The sequence below is a fragment of the Sinocyclocheilus rhinocerous genome, unplaced genomic scaffold (assembly GCF_001515625.1).
Source record: "Sinocyclocheilus rhinocerous isolate Xijiao unplaced genomic scaffold, SAMN03320098_v1.1 scaffold1939, whole genome shotgun sequence".
Classification (NCBI taxonomy): domain Eukaryota; kingdom Metazoa; phylum Chordata; class Actinopteri; order Cypriniformes; family Cyprinidae; genus Sinocyclocheilus; species Sinocyclocheilus rhinocerous.
The window spans coordinates 291,275-305,859 of record NW_015630547.1 but is presented as its reverse complement, the minus strand read 5'-3'; the positions used below and the strand labels follow the sequence as shown (position 1 = coordinate 305,859).

Genomic DNA, 14,585 nt, shown 5'->3' with positions numbered 1-14,585 from the left:
TTTTTTGTCTTTTTATCCTCATTCCAAATGATCAGAAAAGAGGAAACCAACAAAAAAACAGGAGAAAGTACTAAATTATTACTATATTACTATACTATATAGTAGTAAAACGCATGTGAACAGTAGCCTACTTTTTGATCAGTTCATCAGTAATATTCATCAATATGTACCGGGAGAAGCGCGATTATTAGATGACCGATCGTCATTTCCAAAAGGCAAATATTCCCCTTCAGAGTCAGAATCGGCGAATAACATTTGCAACACATCCTCACGGTACAACTTTTTATTAGCCATTTGGCGATTTTCTCTCACAAATCTCACAATTTACTCGGACGCTGTGAACTGAACTGCTTCCGCATCAATGACACGATAGCTCACTTGCTCTGCTATTTGCTCGAACACTTTGAATAGGAACATTACGTCATTTTGGTCTAGAATCGAAGTACTACATGTCTGCCATCTAGTGGTAGGGAATACAAATGAGATATTACACCATATTAGGATCTACAGCCTATTTTATTAAGTATGACGTCTTGTCGCAATTTTGCGACTTTGGCCCTTAGAGGGTTAATAATCAGCAAATTAGGAATTTATTAAGGGAAAAGTCATAGTTAATAGTGAATAAGTGTTTCCTATTCTAAAGTGTTACCAATATCGCTTGCCATAGCAATATCACACTCTTTTAAGGAAAAACTAGTTCAAAAGATTTTTCATGTCTTCTGTTACTAATTCGAAAATTTCACGTAGAGCTAGCATTTCTGTTTGGTTGATGAATGAATCAGCGTTTTTGAATGAGGTTGAATGAAAGCCTCAGAGACTCACTTGCCGCCACCTACTGGTGTTACGTCTAACCAGCAGAAAGTGTCACTGAGAAATCCCCACCACTAAAATACACACAGACAGACCGTCTGTCTCAGGGCCGTTGACAGAATGCGGTTTTGCGTTCCACTGCGCTACTTTTTCATTGGTTTTCTATGTAAACACATGCTGGATGGACGTCTTTGATCCTTGCGCTCAAAACATTTGCAGGATGGACTTTGTTCCATGTGCTGAAAAATGTGACTTTTTTTTTTTTTTGCTTTCCCATTATGACCAATTAAAAAGTTAGTTGCATTTTAATGTTTGTACTTACTGTATATTGTATACAGTTAAAATTATATTGAATGCAACTGCAAACCCACAGTCAGTGAAATAATGATATTTCCCCTTCTAGAGAACTCACGCTGCATCCCCTAGTGGACATTTTGGGGACTGCCGCCAGCAGGACTGGTGTCTGAAGCACATGTGAAACAACTCCAATCCCATTGGATCACATAGCCTGTGACGTCACAGGCAGATGCCCAGAAGTATACTGGTCAAGAAATAATGGCACTGTAGCCTGAGCAGATTTTGCAAAGTTCAAAAGTGTGGACGACTTAACAAAGCCAAAAGTTTCAAATGTGGATATCACACAAACCCTCTGAGAGCAGCCCATTATAGAAGCATATATCCACTGCCACTAATAATGACTATCTTCATTATCACTTCAGTGGTCTGAAACTGATTAAGGAGGTCTGTGAGTCAATTTCTGGCTGAATAATACCCACTTTAATATTTGATTATTTCTGTAATTGGGCAAAAATTCTTGGAGTTAAGTCACACTGAAATATCAGTTTGCTCTTTGGGTTTCTCTAATGTGAGACTATTCAAAGAAATCTAGGAGTGCATATCCTTATCCATTGTTTGGCAAACTTTATTTAATCAGTCTTTCCTATTAAGATCAGATTGCATTACATTCTACACTGAAAAAAATGGTGAAGGAATTATTTTGAAACTATTTTCATTGAAAAATTATTAGTACATTTCACAAATAATTAACGAAATGGCAAGTAACACTGCATTAAACGTAAATTTAAGCAGAAAGACTCTTTTAAAACATTCTAATCATCTTTATATACAACTTCAAAAAAATATTTTCGAAGTAAAATATACAATAGCTGTTCTGTGGCCACAGATTTGCGGGTCTTGCCTTTTGCTCCTATAGGTGACTTGCTCCTATAAGATCTCCTATTTCATAGGAATAATGTTATGCAATATATTTCCCAATTCATTTGTTGTGTCTTTTCAAAATGTCTGATAAACATGTTCTGCTGTCCTCTACAGAGGACATGTATAAAATTGATGCCCTGTTTTGTAACATAAAGTTATCTTCTGATTTGAATCCCCATAAAGTTCTCCTGAGAAAAATGAGTCAGATTTAAATTACAATTAAATGATAAGAGTGCTGAATTTAGTCATTCAGTCAATCACTATGTTCCCTTTCAGTCAGTCACGTTCGACGTTATCGATCTCGTTCGATCTCGCCCGAGAGCCCAATCACCTTCGAGTGTTAACTAAACAAGCCAATGACAGTTGGCGTACGTGTTTCGTCACGCGCACCCTGCCCCGCAGCGACGTAACGTCTCCGTTCCCTCCTTCAGGGAACGAGGGTTACACAAGTAACCTAGACGTTTCCATCCAAAGTTGCGAATGTAACTTTTGCGCAAAAATTGGAATATTGCATAAACCATTTGCAAATGACGTTTCCATCCAATGAGTCAAAGAGAACAAAATCGTCACTTCCTGATAAACTGGCACTAAATATCACTAAGAAAAGTAGGAGAAGCCACTGAATATAATAATTTTCATATATAATACATTACTTCGCCTCAAGAGCGAGCAGACGAAACACAATAAATGCGGTCATTGCTTTCGGAGGAGAATGCCTGCTGTTTGGGAATGCTTTACTTCGCCTCAAGAGCGAGCAGACGAAACACAATAAATGCGGTCATTGCTTTCGGAGGAGAATGCCTGCTGTTTGGGAATGCAGTCTTGTAAGACAGTTCTGGGAGGCAATTATACAGAAATACTTTGACAACATACTTTGGCTCAGGCATTGCAAAATGACCAAAACAACATTTCAGATGCTGTGCAACGAGACTGGTCCACTGGTTAGTCAAGTTACGCCGTCCTATCGTGCAAATTCACATGCTTTTTTTATGTGCATGGATGAATTTATTCGGGAAATGTGTTTCCATCTCCCATTATTTCCATTAACTCAAATTAAGGGATTAAGGTTTTTTGTGGTTGTTTGTTTTTTTTCAAAAATTTGCCATTTCCATCACTTGTTTCTGATGTGATATGTGCATAAAAACAAGGTGATGGAAACAGCTAATGTCAGTCATTTTTATAGACCAAGTAGAGGGAGTTTTTATGGTCAAAAGCCCTGAATGTGTATGTATGGTCTCAGAAAAAAATGTGCTAAAATATATTGTCATCTACAGAGGTCTCAGGAAGCTATTACGTTCACTTGTAAATGTCTTGAGATAAACAGGTTTTGTTATTCTGCTTAACACTAGTTGGAAACCTGAAAATTGAATTAATTAAATGAATTTAAATTAAAATTAAAATTAAATTAATAATTTTATTTTACACTAGAACTTAAGTTCCACACTAAAGTAGTAGCTGACTTTTGTACTCTTCCATGTTTTCAATAAAATGATGCAAGTAGATTTGTCAGAGTGGAAAGCTGATGGTACAGGTGTAAAATGTATAAATATGTCCGTTTGTTTGCCTGCTATCCTTCAAACTTTGAAGGTGTTTTACAATTTCAGACTATGTTTTGTCAAACCAACATTTAAAGGTTGTCTTGATGAACTTTCTTTTTGCAGGTAAAAATTACACACTATTGCTACTTTATTTATTTTGCCCACTCACAATTCTATCCGTATTTCATATTATGTATTGTGTTTAGTAGCATCCAGTGGTGGAAATGACTATGTTGGATTTTTTTTTTCTTCACACTTCACACATCACATTTATCAGATTTCATATCAAGCATGCTCTTCACTGACACTCTTATCTTCTTGGTAAGCAAATACACTAACTTTTTTTTTTTTTACTTTAAAATTTTAAGATGGATTTTCATACTTTTAAATTTAATAAGAATGAAAGTCTGGGACAGGATAATGGTAATGGCAACAAAAAATTAAAAATCTATACATAAAAGGCTTAGGAATCAGCAAAATAACTAATGAAAGCATGGTAAAACTTTTTCAAGACAGATGCAACCGAATGCAATCTTCATTTAAAAGACGATTAGGGGACAAAAGGGGGTGGGGGAGGAAAAGGGTATCCAGTTTTCTGTAAGAAGGAAAACTACAATAAACAATAAAATAATAACAATAATCTAAAAATCCTATGTCTATGACTTTCTTATACGTGTATCCACAATTTTATATCTTTAAATGAATGTACAATAATTTTCTGTACACTTGTGACTCGTTGCTACATTATTTAGAAGACCTTATCCTTCACTTATGTTCAAGTCAGATAATGTAATGTAAAGGATTCTTTACTCTTGTAATTTAAAATCTGAAGAAAAAAAAATAATAATAATAATAATTATATCAGTTAACTTTCCAAATCAGTCTTTGTAGTCCTCAGTGTGAAATTAGATAATGGAAGTGACTCACCTGTTTAAGGATGCCAGCTGCCATTTCATGACCACAGTCAAAGATCACATGGAACTCTTTTCCTCGTTTCATTTCTTTAAGAAGGGGCTTGGCATCTTTTGTTTCTGCTGGTAGCTGCCGGATTTTTAATCGGATGTTGTAACGAGATGGAGCCTTGATGAGCTCCTGTAATCGAATCAGACCTAAGTGGGAGAGAGAGACAGAATATAAATAAGGCTATTACAGAATTACAGGAATAGTTCCAATAGTACCAATGGTTTCCAAAAATGAAAATTCTGTCATCATTTACTCACCCTGATGTTCTTACAAAGACATTTTTCTTTCATGGAACACAAATGGACAAGTATCGTTTATATTGTCGCCAAATATTGTCACAAAATTACCTGCTGTGATGAGTCTGAATAAGACAAATGGGATTTGTTTATTACCTTTATTTTATGAAGGAGTGCAGCTTGGACAATCAGAAAAAAATAAATAAATAAATCTCATTTTGTGTTGGATGATATTGAGCCAGTAAATGATGACAGAATTGTCATTTTTGGGTGAAACATTCCTTTAAATGTACAACAGAGCATCTGAAATATAATTTAGAGCCATCTATATAGAAGCTCCATTTCATTTAATTCTTATCTTTCTAATTAGGAGAACATAAGAAAGCCATAAGGATGGATGTATAAAGTCATAATATTTTGGGGGAAATTAAATTGCTAAGCTGCATGGCCCCTCGCTATCTATCATCTAACTCTTCTAACCCTCTTGCTCTCTTCTCTATTAACTACTTTTCAGTGAAATGTTGGACACTCCTGTCAATGAAATGCCACCTCCTAATGTAATGAAACATCACATTCCCACTTCAAAAGGTCATCAGCTGAAAAAAAAAAAAATGATATCTAGGTTGCCCCCAAAATCCCATCGCCCTCATTTACTTCACACAATCGAGGACTTATATATTCAGTTCCCCATCAGAGAACTCGAGCTGAGTTCAAACGCTTTGTGAACGCCTCTGCATAACCATGTTCTGAAGCACGTGTGGAATCAGTCCAATGGAGAAGCGAGACGTCACAAGTGGGGTGACATGAGCAACCAAGAAGCTTAAAAGTGCACCCGGCACAGTGCATGTTAGCTTCTGCTCTTCAGTAAGAGCGTTGTGGTTGTGTGTTATGTTTGCACAAGCAGTCAGTCAGATACACTTTGTTAGTAAGAAAGCAAAAATATCAAAGTGTAAAGAAAAGTCCAAGTCGGCGAGCAGACAGCGGTTTAGATTGTGTGTTCGTCCCTGCCCTCGTTACCTCATGGTGGATAAGCACAATCTTTGCGTCATCTTTTTGGGAGTGGAGCATGCACGGTCAGCTCTCAGGGGGGCTCATTGCCCTGATTGTGAGCAGCTCCCGCTTTGTGTGCACCGCTCCTGCCTGACTGTCTTTGATGAGAGCTGCCAGTCTCGCGATCCCTCTGGTTCCAGTCCCGCAGCTACCGAGGCACAGCGGAGATCGTTGTCATGGGGATCGCAAGTGGATTAAGCAGAGGGATCCAAGGAGGGCTCGTCCTTACAGCCCCACGGTTTCTGACTATTCTAATATTGTGGGGCTGAATGAACAGGGACATGGGACCATGCGAAGGGTGGCTTGTCTCTGAAGGCCCCGAGGCTTCCCACCAAGCCGGTCAGAACGATGTAGGTCTTGGTGGGGAAAGCTTATATAGTGACAGGTCAGGCCAGTGCATGTCTGCACACCATGGTGGTGTTACAGGCATACCAGGCCGACCTGCTTAAGGACCTGAGTGAGAGCGAGGGTAGCTTCCAACGTGGTTTGCAAACTGCGTCAGGCCAGGGATCTCTCTCCATGCTACAAAGGAAATGGCCAGAACCATCGGCTTTTCAATGGCAGCCCTAGTAGCTAAGGAGGGACATCTGTGGTTGAATCTGTCTGAGCTGCAAGACAAGGACAGATTATTCCTGCTGGATGCTCCACTCTCGCCTTTTGGCCTCTTTGGCAACACCGTAAATACTGTTATCGAGAGGTTTCAGGAGGCGAGGAAGCAGGCAGTGGTATTCCAGCGCTACCTCCCTCTCCGTCCTTGGGTCCCCAGGGCTGCTGTGCGGGAGCAACCCCAGCCGTCCCCTAGCTCCTCATATCACCAGGCCCAGAAATGGAGTGTTGCTACCCGTTCCCTCCCAGCAAAAAGAGCAGGGGTCGGGGTGTAGCTCTCGGTCGGTGTCTTCTAAGGAGAAAGCAGATCTGTGGACCGTCATTCTCTCAAGGAAGACCTTGGCCAAGAAGTCCTGATGCCATGAGCGTCAGGGCTTTGAGGGCAGACCTCCCTGGGGAGGAGAGATCTCAGTATATGGTGCCCGATCCTCCGGTCGTTCCCTGCAGGTTATCCTCTTCAGGGCACCGAAGTGACTCCTCTAGCCATACCAGAGGCCAGCCCTGAATGGCTGGTTCCCTTAGTAAACTTTCTGGCAGCATGGAAACTTCTGCCAAATGTCTCACAATGGATCCTGCAGACTGTAGAGAGAGGCTTCAGAATCCAGTTTGGTTCTCGCCCACCTCGTTTCAACATGGTTGTCCCCACACTAGTGGGCCCCGAGCAGGCTCTGGTAATGGAGGCCATAGAACGTGTTCCTACTCTCTTGACAGAGTCTGGGTTCTACAGCCGATACTTCATCGTTCCAAAGAAGAATGGTGTGTTGTGTCCGATCAGAGATCTGTGTCTGCTGAACCACGTTATCAAACGCTTTCGGTTCAAGATGCAGATTGTGTCTCAGATCAGGTCAGATGACTGGTTTGTCTCGATATATCTCAAGGACGCATACTTCCATGTATCCATCCTTCCTCAACACAGGAAGTTCCTGAAGTTTGCTTTTGGGGGCAAAGTATACAAATATTGGGTTCTTCCCTTCGGCCTATCACTTTCACACCGCACTTTCACCAAGTGTGTGAATGCTGCTCTGGCTCCGCTGTGATTCCAGGGCATCCATATACCAAATTATATCGATGACTGGCTGATACTAGTGCAGTCTCAGCAGCAGGTGATTTGGCATCGAGATGTCATCCTCGCCCATATGAAAGAGCTGGGGTTGAGGCTGAATGCCAAGAAGAGTGTGATTTCTACAGCTCAGAGAACACCCTTTTCTTGGTGTAGTGTGTGATTCAACTACAATGCAGGCATGTTTGTTTCCTGCTCGTATTGAATCGATTTTCACAGCCATAAAGATAGTGACAGAAGGCCAGTCACTCACTGTCAAACAGTTTCAGACACTGATGGCAGCTGTGTCCAACGTGATAAATTTTGGCCTACTGTACATCAGACCTTTGCAGTGGTGGCTCAGGACCAAGGGGTTTTCCCCGAGGGGCAACCCATTTCACATTATCAAGGTCACGCAGCAATGCCTTCGTGCCTTAGACATGTGGAAGAAACCTTGGTTCCTGTCTCAAGGCCCAGTATTGCTCCTTGTCGTCGCGTAACGCTAACGACGGATGCCTCCCTCACGGGCTGGGGAGCGGCATGAGTGCACACAAACAACACTTCGGTGGTCTCCTACATCAACCACCAGGGGGATCTGCGCTCGCGCCCACAATACAACTATACTTGGCACACCAGATCCTCCTAAGGGCTCAGGGAAAACTTCTCTCACTCAGAGCAGTTTACATCCCTGGGCACCTGAATCAGGGAGCAGACATCCTGTCGAGACAAGGTCTGAGGCCTGGGAAATGGAGGCTCGACCTTAAGGTGATGGAGCCCCTCTGGAGGGAGTTCGGCCAGTCGGAAGTGGATCTATTAATGTCACAGGAAACGACATACTGTCCGCTCTGGTTCTCCCTTATGCATCCAGCTCCGCTTAGGCTGAATGCCATGGTGCAGAAGTGGCCAAGGCTTGTCCGTATGCCTTTCCCCCAATTGCTCTGGTGGGTCAGAGCCCACTCGACCCGGAGTTTGGCGGCCTCCAAGGCCTTATTCATGGGTGCTTCCCTGCAGGGCATTTGTGATGTGGCAGGCTGGTCCTCTCCGCACACATTAGTTCGGTTCTATAACATGGACCTGTCCTCTACCCCAGGATTCCAAGTCCTCTCGTCTTAGATGTGCTCACCTGATACACACAAGACAGGGACTTGTTAGTATGGTGCAGTGGGCATTCTCGTTCCCAAAGTATCTTGACACAGCTCGGGTTCCCTGATGGGGAACATCTCAGGTTACATATGTATCCATGGTTCCCTAAAGGGAACAAGATGCTGCGTCTCTCTGCCATACTCCCTGCATCCCTGTAGGCGCTTCCTTCATCCATCAGAAGCTAACATGCGCTGTGCCGGGTGCACTTTTAAGCTTCCTGGATGCTCATATCACCCCGCTTGTGACGTCTCGCTTCTCCATTGGACTGATTCCACACCTGCTTCAGAACGTGGTCATGCATAGGCGTTCCCAAAGAGAGTTTTCTCAACTATCCAGGACCAAACAAGGAACCACAGAGTTAGTGTCTTCCTTAATCTATTTCAACATTGTTATTTTGCCAAATGCCATGAGACTGTAAGGTGTGCCATTTGTAATTTTATGATTCAAGAGGGTGTTTACTTCCACCTGCTTTTGCCAAGTCGCACTGCTGCTGACTCTACAGCATTCTGTCACTAAAGTATGGGCACAAAAGAAAACTTCTAAGACTGAAGGTGAAGATTTGTAACAAGACCATTTAAATTACAAAAAAAAAAATTTATTGGCGAAATAAAAAAAATAAAAAAGTTATTAAAATGCTTCTTTCACATTTTTCGACATTTTCGAAGTGTAATATCCAGTAAGAGGCACTAAAAGTGCGTTCGAAAGAATGTGAATCTGACAGTGTTGGCTGTTGTACATATTGTGGCAGTTCGGAAATTAAATGTCCAGTGAGTGGCGCTACAAATGTAAGCAGAGGCACATTCTTCCAATGAGCCTGTGATGTTATTTTGTTTGCTGTTTCTTGTAACCAACTCATTTATAGGCTCAATGGAAAAAAAACATGCCTCTACCTACATTTTCCCAGCTGAAATGAACAGTAATCGTAGTTAAACACTAACATCTTATTGCTTTTCACACAAATTATGATTACAAGGGCATATAATAGTTTTTTGTTTGTTTTTTGTTTTGTTTTGTTTTTTCCCCCACAGTTCCTCGCACACAAATTATGTTATGACCTCAAAACACTTTTAGCATAGTGCATAATTTGTAAACTAATAGATTTTGGTATTTGCTTCAGATAACCAGTTCCATCTATATATGACGTTTTTCAGCATAGTAAACTTGCTCAGTAGCTCACCTGATACCAGAGATGGGCATTATTTTAATTAAATGTATTTAAAATATGTATTTAATTACTTTTGAGTATTTTGTCATTTGTATTTTGCTGGGAAAAAAAATCAAATGTAATTTGTAATTAAATACTTTGAGAGACAGCATTTTGTATTTAAAATACTTAAAATACTTAATCAAGTAGGTCATTTTATTCTCAGATAATACAATATCTTCACCCGTGTTATTAGTACTGCCAACTATAGCCTATCACAGTTTTTGGCTAGATGCAAGTGAATCATACGACATCCTGTTGGATCCATAGGCAGAGTCTTAAAGGGTTAGTTCAGCCAAAAATGAAAATTCTGTTGTTAATTACTCACCCTTGTGTCATTCCTCTCCTGTAAGACCTTTGTTCATCTTTGGAACATAAATGAAGATATTTTTGATGAAATCCAAGAGCTTTTTGTCCCTCTAAAGTCCAGAATGGTAGGAAAGACATCATCAAGTAATCCATGTAATTTAGTACATCATTAAGTAATCCAATTTTATGAAGAGACGTGAGTGCTTTGTTTGCACAAAAAATATAATTTACAACTTTATTTACGAAAATATTATCCGAACACGTGTTGTGGTACACTAGTGAACACTTACTCATGAGCGTTGTGTTGACGTGAGTCTTCTATCCCATGAACACAACACAAATGCGTTGTGATGCTCTCGTGAATGCACAGTGCAGATCAATATTTTCATAAATAAAGTAGTAAATTATGTTTTTTTTTTGTGCAAACAAAGCACTCGATTCACTTAATAAAATTGCGGTTAAACCAATGGAGTCACATGGAGTACTTTAACAATGTCTTTGCTATACTGTTGTGGGCTTTGAATGTGTTTCTGTCCTTCCTGCATCTGGAAGGGCAGGAAGCTCTCGGATTTCATCAAAAATATCTTTATTTGTGTTCGGAAGAGGAACGAAGGTCTTATGGGTGTGAAAAGACATGAGGGGGAGTAATTAATGTAAGAATTTTCATTTTTGGGTGAACTATCCCTTAAATTCGTTCATGGTTCCACCTTCCAACTGGAAAAAAAAATGAAAGAAGCTGTTTGGTGCTCAGTGCAAACTGGCTAAGTATGTAATAAAATATAAGATACTGCTCACTGAATCTTATTACAGGACAGAAGGAAAAGATGTGCTGCTCTACAACTTTGCTTGCTAGCTGACAAGTGATGTTAGCTTGCTAGTAAAAGTCAGCTACTTGTTTCTATGGACAAAATGAAATTTTTAAAGGGGCTTTATGAAATAATTTTCAAGTATTAATCACTTTTTGCCAATGTGTGAACAGCATGTAAAAAACCTTAAAAATGAGAGCCTGTAATGTTAATGTGATTTTTTTATTTTACTCTGGGAAAATCCAAGGGAAACTATCATAATGTAATTTTAATCAACCTCATCTGTTGACATGATATCGGTGAATCCCTTTGGCTGTCGCTCGCTCGCATTACTATGGAGTGTGTGCAAGAGCATGAGCAATAAGTTGCTGGCTACAGCTCACTTAATGGCCACCGGTGTCACTAATAACAAGGTTTTCTGAATTGTACATAGAGCCCTTTAACAGATAAATATCAGCTTTTTTAGGAGTTAATCTTTACTGTTGACAGTGCAATAGCTTGAGCCATCCTCTTGAGTAGGACTAGGCGATATGAAAATAAAGTTTCGCAGGACTGCTTATTATTTTTGACACGCTGATAAAGACACGATGAAGGAGCGATAAAGAAACATGAAAAAATAAAGCGTAGACATGCTTGATGGTATTCAAGTAAACACAGTCAGTTGTGTCTTAAGCAAACATAAGAAAATAGAAGAAATATGGATCAATATATTGGATAATTTGTCTAGTGTTAGGGTTAAAGAATATGTTGTTTATAAGTTGCTCAAGGAGGGGAAAGCACTTCTCTTTCACTTGTGTGTATCTTACTCCAGTATTGCTAAATGTAGTGGCACTGTCTCTTGCACTTCGAATGATTGCTTGTAAATATTGTTTGTATTTTTGTATTTTCAAATGACAAATTACTTGTATTTTAATTAAATACATTTCTCACACCAGTATATTTTATTTTAAATTAAATACATTTGATTAACTAGTATTTGTAATTTGTAACAAAATACTTTTTGATGTATTTGTGCCCATCTCTGCCTGGTACAGTATTGCACTTGTGATGCAAATCACTTGTGTAAGAGTCCCGTGAAACATGAGTCACAATAAAAGCTTAAAGACTTAGAAGCAAGCTAAAATTGCATGGTTGTGTTAGCAAATATGTTTTTATCTCAAGTTTACTTTTATTAACACTACACTTTCCAATGAACATGGGTTGCTTGTAACACAAAGAAAGCAAATAAATAAATAAATAATTTGAATCAATAAATCTGTTTATTTGCCTGTTTATTATCTGTTTTTTATTTATTTTTTTAAAGGTTGGTTTTACAGATTTTTTTTTTTTTTTAGCTGGTCAGGCTGGGAGGCTATCTATATCAGACAAGGATGGGAGACCAATTTAAATAAACTAAGACAAGCTTAAACCAGGATTTCCCCTGAAGGGCAAGGAAACAAAACAAGTTCTGCTGAGAACTAGCTGCCTTACAATTTGCATGCAAAAAAAAAATAAAAAATGAAATTTGACCAAGCTGGCGGTTTTGCTGATTTGGCTGGTTGGCCATCTGATCTCTCAGCCTGACCAGCAGACAAGCCTCAGGTAATGAAAATATTAACCTTAACTTATAAAACAGTTCCACACTGATGCAGGTTTTCAGCAATATCATTCTGTTTTTATCATTGTTGTGCAGATGTGAAAATGCAAGAACTAAGAGAATTTAGCCCACCAGTCAATACTAATGGGCTATTACACTTAATACTATACACAATAACGACATAAAATGAACAACGTTTAAAATGCACACACTGTAGCAGCATAGATTATTTAATTTGTGTGCACTGATCAGATGTTTTTGATAACTAACACAGCTTTGTGCGGGTCACTATCTGAGGCAGGTTTGCTCTTTTACCCCTTTGCATGAATGAAAAACTACATGTGGTGACCTTTATTGAGTGTGCCTAATACCTTCCAACTGTTTGTTGATTCATATTTAACAAAGCATATATATTTCATCAGCTCAAATGTTTATTAAATCCCGCATGGAAGCCCCAGTTCATGCAAAATGCCTGTGATACATATCCATTGGAGAGGCTGCATCGTTCAAAATAAAATAAATTAAATTAAATTAAATTAAAAGAATGGTCTGTCTGACTTGTAATCCTCTGTGGTTGTCTGGTCCTCCTCCAGAAGAGTGCTGTGAGCTAGTGATGCGAGATGAATGCTGCTTTCCTTTGGCATTAATTGAAAAGGAACGTGAAAGCTGACATCTTACTCAAAGCTCTGAGCTCTCCAGACAGGAAGGTCAAGGTTAATGTAGCCTTGACTATTTATGTGTGACTAAATGTGTAGAGAAAATTGATCAAGATTAAAATCATGTCACAGGCATGACAAAATGCAAAGGTTTTACACTTTGAAGAAATATCTACACCCCCTTTTTCTCATTAATATCAGAGGCATTCTGAGATCTGGAAAGACATTTGAGAACTTCCTCCTTTGAGGATAAAAGCTCCTTCTGTTAAGTTAAGATCTGACTTGGCTGTGATGGAACAATGAAATCACGCATCAATATCTGTGAGTGGATATCCAATGTATTCTTATGCATTTTGTTCACCTGATTTCACATCAGATGGTGGCTTTTTTAACAGTCGCTGGCAGTTTTTTAGCATGACTTTTCAAGGGGAAAAAATATTTAAAGGATTTGGCTGGAATGAAATTATCTTTAGGTTAAATTAAACTATAATTTTACGCCAGGCATAACTGTCCTCTCATTTAAAAACACATTATTAGTTTAAATTGAGCACATAAGCAGTGAAGAGGCTCGGATTACAATGGTTGCATTAAAATGATGTTAAAACTATGAATTATTTCATAGCGATAAAAAATGCAGCTTCAAAGCGGCAGTTATCAAAACAGTTATTAGGACATTATAGCAAAGCCCTAAAAAATTATGCCTGTTTGGAAACATGGCACTGCAGCTGTCTAAACAATCTCGTGGCCACTGTTAGAGCATATTGATGGGCTATGAAAAGTACCACTGGATTGGTGCTCTCAGGCAGAATAAATTGAAATGGATGAAATGGTTTGATGAACGCAATTTTCTTTCTTGTGCTGATGTTTTGAATAGCCAATGTGAGGTTGGCCCAAAGGTCTCTTTTTCTAGAAGGCACTTTATTTTAAAAAAATAATAATAATAAAATACTTATAAAAAGTCATAAAAGTAGTTCACATTTCAAGTCTTCTTAGGTCCTACAATAACAGTTGTTCATGTTAACTGAATACAAGTGCGAATAAGATTTGAGAGCTACAGCCAAAGTCAAGATTTTTATTGAATAACAATTTCAGTTAGTCTAGAATTAGAATTTATTTAGTCTGTTCCTTACACAAAGCCATCACATGACTTATGATGTCCAATAGAGTGCTTTATAAGACTAGGTGGTATATATATATATATATGAAGAGTTCATTTGCAAAAACCGATAAACGCCACTTTAAAAAAAATGAGCTGATTGCCGTGCATTATTCTCCACTTATAGCGCGATTTGAACCCTAAACACGTTTTGTCAAAAAAGCCGGTTTTGTCCACTTTCAAGGCATCGCGAGTACACGTTTTACTGCAGAAGCCGATAATCGCCCTTGTTGTTTTTTTAACAGAAACCGATAAGTCCATTTTAGCGAATCAGC

General features: G+C 39.1%; 1 protein-coding gene across 1 annotated transcript in view; it reads right to left on the bottom strand.

Moving 5' to 3' along the window:
- The window catches only part of grik2 (glutamate receptor, ionotropic, kainate 2), a 233,981-nt gene that overhangs the window by 153,568 nt on the left and 65,828 nt on the right, over positions 1-14,585 (bottom strand). Inside the window, exon 4 of the mRNA XM_016553000.1 lies at positions 4,494-4,675. Within this exon, the coding sequence (XP_016408486.1) occupies positions 4,494-4,675 (182 nt within the window). The remainder of the gene's footprint in view (positions 1-4,493; positions 4,676-14,585) is intronic.